We start from the raw sequence: 10,288 nt of genomic DNA on the forward strand, positions 1-10,288 counted from the left end.
ACTCCAAACAGTAATGCAGTTACCTGGAAAATTCCTAAGGAAAATTGGCATTTGCCGTAAAGATTTTTCTATTTCAGTGCATTTAAGGACACTACTAATCGCATCAAGAATAACATCGTGAGAACAGTCGTATTACTTCACAAACTTTCTGGGGTTCGTTAATATAGAAAGAACCAAGAACCAATTATGACGAAGCAGCACTCGACGAGTGAAGTAAGGTGCAAAAAAAAAACGGGATACGAAACGGAACAATTGATTCTGTGTTTAGTTCAAGGACAAAACGTGCTCAATATTTACGCTATTTATTTACACGAGCCAACGAGAAGTCGGGCAGGGTTGGAAAAAGGGAAACGAAAGGACAGTAGCAAAAACCCCCCACAAATCAATTCTAGTTTTTCCAGTTCCAACACTGCCCCCGGCCGGACCCATTGCGAGTGCTACCCCGAAACTACCGTACATCATCCCCATGGTAACAAACAAAGGTTGTTTAGCTCGTGTCTAGGTCCCAGCCTTTTTTTCCCTTGCAGAATATTCCAGGTTAGGCACATTCGCGGTACAGTGTTGGTGCGCTCTTTGTTCTGAAAAGTTTTGGATTGGTTTGTTTGGCGCAGATGCCTGAGGAACAGATCCCTCTGGATGACTACCAGCGTCCAGCATCGTCGTCCTCGTCGGCACCAAGATCCCGCCAGCCGTCCGTTGGGGAGCTGCAGGAAAATGGGCCTCCCGATGGTGGAGGTGGCCATTTTGTGGCTATAAGAAACATGCTGAATGCGACGCGTAACCGACCGGTGGCACGTATTGCACCGCTGGAACCATCCTTTGTTCCAGCACCGCAACGATACTTCCCCATCGTAATACCCGCCGAACCGACGATCGAGGAGCTGCTGGTAATAAGCTGAGTGAGTTGTGTTGTGGTTAATTAATACAAAACATGTTTACTGCCAGCGACAAGCAGCCGGAACACAGGATCTAGCAACGGTGCACGAGATAAAGCTTAAAGTCATATCGCACATGACCAGTCTGCAGCGAATACCATGCTTCATACCGCAGCTGCGATCACTTATACTGGAAGGCAGCATCGTGATGACCTTGCGGGACCTAGGATGTGATATGACGTTCCTGCGCTATCTGAACGTGTCTCGGTGTAGTTTGAAGCACCTGGACGGAACCACGGGGCTTGAATCTCTTGAGGAGCTTGTAGCGGACTACAATCTAATCGAGGAGGTGGGACCGTGTTCGAATTTGACCAACATCAAGAAGATTAGTCTGAAGGGGTAAGCGGGTGATCGACGCTCCAATGGGTCGGATTCGGCACATATTACATTGTCTTTTCGCTATTCACAGTAACCGGATAACTGATTTGGGCAGTGTTACATTTCTGGCTCTCTGCGAAAAGCTGGAGGTGCTGGATTTGAGGGAAAACTTCGTATCAGAAGATCCTTCCTTTTGGCACGTGCTCAGAACGAACATTCCACAGCTCCGGTGTCTGAATGAGACACAGTTCCGCGAGGTGACAAGCGACGAAACGGACCTGTCCAGTTCGGACTATCGATCCTCCAGCTCTGGAAGTATTGAAGATGTTCAACGGGGCCGATGGGATGGTATGGCGACATCTTCCAACGGAAGAGATGATATTCAGCCACCCAGCGATAGAGTGACGCGCCGTCCAATTACGGCTACCGTCGAAAGGCGAGTTACGTTGGAGCTACTGGATCAGCAACGTCCTTCCACTGCTGGTACGATGCGAGGGAAGTATCCAATACACCATCAGCTAATATTATTATTCACCCCCTTAGATACGGTCAAGATAAAGGCACAGCTAACATCCGGCGAACCAGTTGTCGGAAGTGTTATCACGAAGGCACGCCGAAGACGTCGTCAACGTACCGCCTGGGGCGAATCTACATCGTGCTCCAGTGTCAGCAGCTCGGATTCTTCCTTTTCGAAAGATTTCCCCGACCGTTTGCCACAGAAAGCGGTCGACCTCGAGCTCGGCGTGATCGGTGTAGCGGGTCAGGGTGAGTCGTCCCGCAGCGCACACCACAGACAGCCGGAATCGGCCACCGGAACGGACGACGATCCGCAGAACCTGCTGCGTGCGGCACGGTTGTGGCGCCAGCGATCGCTGCAAACGCGTGAAACTATTCGCGAGCAGGAACAGATGCTAATTTTACGGCAACTGCACGATGAGGAGTAGACATGCGACGGCTGGAACGGCTGATGTTGATGCGAATGCGCATGTGGAGGAGTTTGTTGTAGAAACATTGTTTGGCAATAGATGTTACCGTAGAGGTAGAAGCAAAAACTCTTGGAATAAAGCACCTGTTGAGTATGTTTGGGTTTTCTGAGCTAAACTTTGGGCCCGATTACATGCAGCTGATGAGGAGCGCTTAAGAACAAATAGGAATTCTTGGAGTATTGAACACGTGTTTATGCTCCTGTCCGTCGCAATTGTTGACACAATCATCATGATGAGCTTCTGCTTCACTGTAAGCCTTTCCATAACAATTGTTGCATATTTCTTTTACCACTATCTGCTTCTCCGGTTCATTATTAACCACACGAGTTGGCAGAGTTGGATGGCCTCGTAGAAATTCGGATATACTTTTGTTGACCGTTTTAGGATCATCCTGATGCATAAACTGACCTACCCGTGGCACAAAGCGCGTCTCCAACGGTTGATGTACGGACAGCAGTAACGCGTTGTACTGCTCCGCATCGATTAAGCAATCTTTTTCCCCAAATAGAAACAACCCCGGCATGCTGGACGGTTTGCGTATGCGGAAGTCGTACTCCTCCAGGAAGAAGTCGATAAAATTTTCTCGAAAAGCTTGCAGCGCTCTCGCTAGTGCTGATGGTTGGGCAAACGTGTACTTGTATGCTTCCAGATCTTGTGGTTTCGCATTCGCACCAAGGAGTTCGTCAAACAGCGCATAATCACCAGTACGTCCGAGAAGCACGGGTAAACTGCCGCCGTACAGCAGGAATGCAGATTTCAGCAACGTTCCTACCGGAATGGCACTACGCTCGAACAGCTGCTGCAGTACGCCTTCCGAAGGCGTACCGAGCATAACGTACTTGGACACCTTCTCTGGATACTGGTTAACGAACTGCCAGCCCAGTATTGCTCCGGCACCGTTCCCCACCAGAATGCAATCGGATTTCCCTAGCGCGATGATCAGCGAAGCGATAATCCGTGCTAGATTGTTGATCTTGTAGGTGATCCGGTAGAGCGGTGGTTCCGAGCGACCGAAGCCGGGCAAATCGAGTGCTACCGTCCAGTAGTCTCGCGAAAATTCGTGCATCTGATGGCGCCAGGTGTACCAGAAGTCGGGCAAACCGTGCAGGAACAGCATCAACGGTTTGCTGCTCGATCCCTTCTCGACGTAGTGCAGCTTGATGTCCTTTGGAGAATGATAGAGTTTAAGGTGCTTATTAGACAAGCGCTAGGAAGCGCACCCAAGCTGCCGGACTTACGTGAATTTTAATGTACCGATGTGTGCCCCATTTGCTGTGGTTTAGCGTATCCGGTGGGTTGGGTCGCGGTGCTGGTATCCAGTACGATACGTTCAGCCACCGGATTAACCGTAGCAGAAACTCTCCACAAACGCGCACCGCACGTCTCAAACAACCGATCACTAATTGATACATTACCGAGCAATAACGCCCGGTAGGCTTCGCTCGGTGGATTTATATCGCACCGTGGCCATGGTCGTGGTCGAATCAGTGGCCCTTTCGATTCGGAAGAAGGTGGGCAAATTAATGCGATGCATTGATCGAATGTCGCACGCGAAAGCATCGCGTTGAGGAGCAGCTGGCTGTCTGTTTGTCGACTAATTGATTATGGAGTGCCTCGAGCGCTCGAGGGAGAAGGTGAGAAACGTTATTTACCACGGGTAAACTAAGTTTTCCAACATTTGTTTTCCGCGCGCCTTCACCGATCGCACTCACTAGCGACTAGCTGCGGAGTAGGAGTTGCATATAAAAGATGTTCCGCATATGGAGTGGGTAACAATCACCTGTGGCACTGCGGTGCCCTCTGTGAAGCAATGTGGACAGTGTTACTGATCGCTTCGACGGTGTGGGCTTTTGTAGCGTTGCAGTGCGATGCGACAGATAATGTGCCAAACGATCGCGGTAGGCTGGGCAAGCTGTTCCCACTAACGATCATACATATGAACGATCTTCATGCACGGTAATTATGAGTCGTTCGCTGGAGAGGAGGGTACTACTTCGTTGCCCTAACGATGATTTCTCACCAGATTTGCGGAAACTTCAGAAAGATCGTCCAAATGTAAGGCAGGTGAGGGTGACACGTGCATCGCCGGCATTGCACGGGTATTCCACATCGTGCAGACGCTAAGAAAGAGACATCCCAATCCACTGTTCTTCAATGTCGGTGACAATTATCAAGGCACGATCTGGTACAACTATCACCGGTGGAAAGTAGTCGCGCGGTTCATGCAACTGATGCATCCAGATGCGATGGTAAGTTGCTTTTCTGCTGAAGTTTATCATTTACATTCCGTCTTTATCGTCTCTGCTTTAACGCTCCACTCCACAGACACTCGGAAATCATGAGTTTGATGATGGATTGAAAGGTTTAACTCCGTATCTGGAAGCGCTTGCAAAGGAAAAGATTCCAACGCTGGCAACAAATTTAATCCGATCGAAGGAACCGTTTCCCGCGTTACCTCCTTCGGTGACACTCAAACGGAATGGACGATCGATCGGCATTATAGGGGTGATAGCTGATAACACACACGTGAGTTCCTAGCAAAAGCCGTGTGGGTAAACCGTCTCTATTGGACTGTCAACTTCCTTGCAGGAACTTTCCAATACTGAAAGCATCACATTTTCCGATTCTGTTGCTGCGGTACGTACCGAGTCGGAGGCACTAAAGCAACGGGGCGTGAACATTATACTGGTTCTGTCCCACTGTGGTCTGGAGGTCGATAAACGGATCGCTCAAGAAGCGGGTGATCACGTGGATGTGATCATTGGAGGACATTCGCATTCGTTTCTGTTTCCCAACGCTTCCAGCAAACCGTACAACAAATTGGATAATATACTGGACGATTACCCGGTAGTGGTGAACAACAAGAACGGGCGTAAGGTACTGTAGGTTGAGAAGGTGATCTACTCCAAGATCGCTATGCTATGCATTAAAAATCTTCCTTTCTCCTATTGTCATTAGATCTTGATTGTGCAAGCCTATGCCTACGGTAAGTATGTAGGCCGTTTGACGACTTACTTTAACTCGCAAGGAGAAGTAGAATACTGGGACGGATTCCCGGTGTATCTCTCCAACCGAATTCCACAGAGTCGCGCGGCGCTAAACATTCTGGAACCCTATCGGAGGCAGGTGGAAGCTTACGGTGCGACCAAAATTGCCGAAACCAAGATTGATCTCGTGCAGAACACCTGTCGGCTTAGAGAGTGTAACTTAGGATGCCTTGTGGCGGATGCGATTGTCGACTACTACACGAACGAAACGTTCCACCCGGTAGCTATCATCAATGCTGGCAATTTTCGAACACCAATACCCAAAGGATGTACGTATTTAGAGTTTGTAAATGCACCAAAAAAAAATGCACACCAACGAACACAGCGCTCTGCATAATGCTCCACAGATATTACAAACGAAGAAGCAATCGGAGCGAGTCCATTCTCCAACACGGTCGATCTGGTGACGCTGCGCGGTGACGCACTGTGGAACATCGTCGAGCACTCGATCGTGTGGGACAGTGTGAAGCGCATGAACGTGGCACAGGTGTCGGGATTGCGAGTGGTGGCCGATCTCGATCGCGCACCGTACAATCGGGTACTCTCGATCGAGGTACGCAATTTGCGTGATGGTATCACCTACGAGCCATTGAACTGTACCGCCTATTATAAGCTGGTGACATTATCGTTCATTGCCACCGGTAAGGATGGATTCCGCTGGGCGTTGGAGCGAATCGATCGTCAAATCGGTCCACTCGATTCGGATGTTTTTATCCGGTACCTAAAGAAGCTTCAGGTGGTAAACGAAGAAAATTTAACCTGTGGTAGAATGATCGTAAACGGTACGATCAAGTCGTAATCGATACTGTAAAAGAGATGCGTAAAAAATAGTTAAATGATTTGTGCAATAGAACACGTGCGTTTAGACGGTATGATTCTTCGATGACAAACGTTACGGATTCTTTCATGTGTGATCTTCCAACTTTGAAGTCTTTTTTTCATACGAAATCATACAATAAATTATGGACTAGTAATCGATTCGATTGCATGGAATAAAACCTCGTAAAACAAAAATAAATATCTGTACTCGGCTTCGATCGTATTGATTACATCATTGCAAAGATCACACAGCTGTTTATATATAGCAAATACCGTGTGGATCGATTCGTTGTTTGGATAGAAATCTCCCTATTGTTTGCTATCAACAGCGTAAGTTTCACAATCAACGCAATATTTATGCTACCAAATGCTTGCTAATTTTAAAGAAAATCTCTTTACCGATGAAACCGATCTTCATGCTATAGTATTATTTCATCTATACGCTAATTTTACAGCATGCTCATCCTTCTGATGATTTGCGGTGAGAGCCACAAATTAGGTCTATCCACCGGCACAGACTAATGCCCTTTTTTTAGCTATATTTTGCCCTGTCCACTCCGGTAACAATAATCAATCAGAAGTGCTGCGAGCTAATCGGATGCAGCGGCGCACCGGCAACTGTTCACCGGATCGGGATGTACCGTTGGGATGCATCTCTAACGTGAGGTCACGATATTACAATCATGCTCATCTCGCACTCGGGCTGGTCGGCAGCATCATCCGACCACGACGGTGCTGACCGCGGTGCACCATAATTATCTTGCTACGGAAACGCTGGCGGGAGATGGGAATGGGAGCGGTAATGTCGCTTGATGGGTAGCAACAAAGAGTGACGATGGCGAATCTGCCTTCCATTACAAACCGCAGTAGCGCGGTTGTTAAACCGTACGACTATTGCCACTGTACGATGAGTGACGTATTCATTCACACGCTGTGGTGCAAAATTATTAGCTTATAAAATATAAGGGCATAAAAGTTCTTGTGAATGAAATATATCTCCCTATAACATGTATTTTTTATTACGCTATTTTAATATAAAAAAAATTAACACTCTTTTTTTGACATCATCGACCACGTGGTGCATGAGTGACTTTGTTAAGCTATTAAGATAAATTTTGGGACTTTTTTAAAATTTGATCACAGCACGTGTACCACACCGGTCGTATCGTACTGTACATTGCTATTTCACCCGTCTGTGCACCCTTCGCGAAGTCCTCCCTTCATCTTATCGTACGGTGTTTGGCGCAAACTCACTACCACCGCGTCGAGCGGCGGCGTCGTCTATCGATCGCGACAAACAACCGGCATCAGCGTCGCACCACGCTCAGTGCGTCGTGGAAGTCGGTGTGCACCACATCACACAATACTCAACAACCGCAGCGACAGCACACGTTGGCGGGGCCCAACCCAAAATAATCAACATATCGCCAAAACGATCACGATGGTCCAGTACTACATCCGGGAGTCGATACAGTTCGTTGTGGCGTACGCGCTCTGTGTGTTCTACAGCTTGCGCGTGCTGTTCGGCATACTGGTGCTGTTCGTTACGAAACCGCACACGAAATTTTGGACCACAAAGGAACGACCGGTACCGCCGGATTGTCTGAAGAACCACGAGTACGGTGTGGACAAGTACCAGAATGCGAATGTAAGTGGCGGTGATCTTCGGTGAGGTGATCAGAGCTCAAGGTTACAACCGATCTTCGGCATCTTTGCAGGGCATCCGCATCCATTACGTGGAAAAGGGAGATCCGTCCAAGCCGCTCATGGTGTTTGTGCACGGGTTTCCCGAATTTTGGTTCTCGTGGCGCCATCAGCTGAAGGAGTTCTCCAAGGATTACTGGTAGGTTTTACAATGTTAACCGTTGGCAAAAGATCTCCATCGTGATTGATTTAATGTTGTCTCGAATCTCTTCTTCCAGGGTTGTGGCGCTGGATATGCGTGGGTACGGTGATACCGAGAAACCTCAGTACCGCTATGCATATCGCATCGACAACATGACAGAGGACATACGGTGCCTGGTGCGTGCATTAGGTAGGTTCGAAAGTGTACATCCAGCCACCTGGAGGGCACAAAAGGCGCTAAGTGATTGAAGCTACTGTTACCTGTACCAAAGTTCACGACAGCCGCATGACATGCGTATTGTGAGTGATTTCGTACAAAAAAGAACGAGAGGAAGCAATCGAGATAAGAAACTCACGCGTAGATAATGGACCACTGCCGTCGCCGGTAAAGTTCACCAATCATTTCGGCACTCCACACCTCACACATCTTTGGTTGTGAAATTCCACTCCGTTGCTAGATTGGTGACAAATGGATCGGTGGCCACTTCTATGATTGAGTTAAGCGTACATCGAATCGGGATGTGTTTTGTTTGCGTTAGGCCGCGGACAGTGTGTGGCGCACAATTATGCAACAGTCAAAAACAGTGATGATGTTCATTGATCGTTTTTTTCCCCCCACTCCTCTTTGGATTCGGAACCCAGCATTGGACACCATTTGGTAATTCTGAGATGTTGGTTCGAAAGGTGTGATAAATTTGAAGGTTTTGTTTATCTTCATCCACTTTGTTTACCAATTACGATTAGGAGGACAAGCGAGAAGCGTGGGTCTGTTCCGCAGAAGGTGTACAAACTCTAGTGTTGGATGAATCAGATCAGATGAATGAATCTAGATGAATCTGAATGAATTCAATAAATGAAACTGTAGGTCTATTTCAAATATTCATGAATCCTCAAAGATTTATGACTTCTAATGAGCTTGTCTCTTCTCCCATGAATCTTTTGGTAGTTGATTCTTGATTCGAATGACTCCTCATACGAATTCATACGAATGACTCTTCACAAAAGTTTTATTATGCACAACACTAGTACAATACAGTACAGGCACATATGTTACTTCTGCTATACCAAATGCTAGTAATTAAGCATGAATTCCCCCCAAAAAAAGGGTTCCAGTGAGCGTAACTATTTAATGAGCTTCTCGTCCACTACTGGGCAAAGTCCCTAAGAGATAAAACTGTTCCGATTAACCTTCACCTTCGTATTTGAGTGGAGATAAGGTTGATAGATGGTGGAATGGATGGTGGTGCACGACTCACTATCGATTACCTTAACAACATTCATACGACAGCACCGCATAGCAGTTTTTATCGTTAAAAATGCCATCATTAACGCCGGTGAGTCATTATTGCGGTGATCAAACGCACTACGATCTTGCTGGACATGAGGTGAACTGCAAGGTTTGGTTAGATGTTTATCTGCATGTGCCTTGGTACGCGTTTTGGAGTTCTAGGTCAAATGGATCATAAAATTGTCTCCACGTTGTACGATCGATTGGTTTGTTTTATGTGGCCGATCGTGATGTTGCTCTGTGAAGTTGGTGATTGTGATAGGTATTTTAAATCTCGCGCCGAATTAGACAACAATGTAGACGTTTTCCCTGTATGCCATTTCCCTTTCTTTCTCTAGGACGCCAAAAGTTTACACTCGTTGCACACGATTGGGGCGCAGTGATCGGATGGCACTTTATAACGAAGCACATGGACATGATCGACCGATACATCATGATGGATGCTCCATCGCAGAAAATAGCTCGTAAGCTTTTCTCCACCAGCAAAACACAGTTCAAAATGTCTTGGTAAGCAGTAGCCTCCACTTTTGATCTCACACAATTGATTAATTAAGATCGATTTCGTTGCTTTGCACCCACTACTAGGTACATCTTCTTCTACCAAATGCCATGGCTGCCGGAGTTCTTTGTGCGGCTTGGGGACTTCCAAATCTTTAAAATGATATTCAGCCAGCACGGTGGTCCCGAAGTGGTTGAGGCATTTAAATATACCTTCTCCAAGCCGAACGGTATGACGTACCCGATCAACTACTACCGGGAGAATTTCCGGTTCTTCACGAAGAAGCTGACGCCGCCCAGGCCGAAAACGTTTGCCCGGGGACTGTATTTGCTGGGCGAAAAAGATCTGTACATCTCGAAGGAAACGGGCCCGCTCATGCAGCAGGAGTTTGAGAATCTTGAGTTCCGTGTTGTGCCCGGTGTCGATCACTTCCTGCAGCAGCACAAACCCGAGGTGGTTAATCAGTACATGCGAGAGTTCTTGTCCAAGAATTAGTGTACTTTGCGGGCAGGAAGAGTAGAAATTGTTTTGCATTTTCTACTGTTTTATTT

General features: G+C 47.3%; 4 protein-coding genes across 4 annotated transcripts; 3 read left to right on the forward strand and 1 right to left on the reverse strand.

The window, feature by feature from the left end:
- Positions 1-596: 596 nt before the first annotated feature.
- Positions 597-2,317, forward strand: LOC128296752 (uncharacterized). The gene is made up of 4 exons (XM_053032235.1): positions 597-887; positions 946-1,274; positions 1,345-1,736; positions 1,797-2,317. The coding sequence occupies exons 1-4, from the start codon at positions 612-614 to the stop codon at positions 2,195-2,197; spliced, it is 1,398 nt and encodes a 465-aa protein (XP_052888195.1). The 5' UTR covers positions 597-611; the 3' UTR covers positions 2,198-2,317.
- A 73-nt stretch (positions 2,318-2,390) lies between these two features.
- On the reverse strand, positions 2,391-3,756 carry LOC128296757 (epoxide hydrolase 4-like). Its single transcript, XM_053032241.1, has 2 exons — positions 3,478-3,756; positions 2,391-3,404 (listed from the first exon to the last, which is right to left on the reverse strand). Exons 1-2 carry the CDS (start codon positions 3,649-3,651, stop codon positions 2,391-2,393), a joined length of 1,188 nt encoding a protein of 395 aa, XP_052888201.1. The 5' UTR covers positions 3,652-3,756.
- Positions 3,757-4,024: 268 nt separating this feature from the next.
- Positions 4,025-6,203, forward strand: LOC128296747 (apyrase-like). The gene is made up of 6 exons (XM_053032231.1): positions 4,025-4,195; positions 4,263-4,488; positions 4,565-4,765; positions 4,829-5,116; positions 5,198-5,555; positions 5,634-6,203. Exons 1-6 carry the CDS (start codon positions 4,050-4,052, stop codon positions 6,083-6,085), a joined length of 1,671 nt encoding a protein of 556 aa, XP_052888191.1. The 5' UTR covers positions 4,025-4,049; the 3' UTR covers positions 6,086-6,203.
- Positions 6,204-6,940: 737 nt separating this feature from the next.
- LOC128300268 (epoxide hydrolase 3-like) lies at positions 6,941-10,288 on the forward strand. Its single transcript, XM_053036280.1, has 6 exons — positions 6,941-7,041; positions 7,318-7,753; positions 7,824-7,948; positions 8,028-8,140; positions 9,577-9,745; positions 9,824-10,288. Exons 1-6 carry the CDS (start codon positions 6,941-6,943, stop codon positions 10,230-10,232), a joined length of 1,353 nt encoding a protein of 450 aa, XP_052892240.1. The 3' UTR covers positions 10,233-10,288.

Source organism: Anopheles moucheti, chromosome 2 (genome assembly GCF_943734755.1).
Source record: "Anopheles moucheti chromosome 2, idAnoMoucSN_F20_07, whole genome shotgun sequence".
Taxonomy (NCBI): Eukaryota; Metazoa; Arthropoda; class Insecta; order Diptera; family Culicidae; genus Anopheles; species Anopheles moucheti.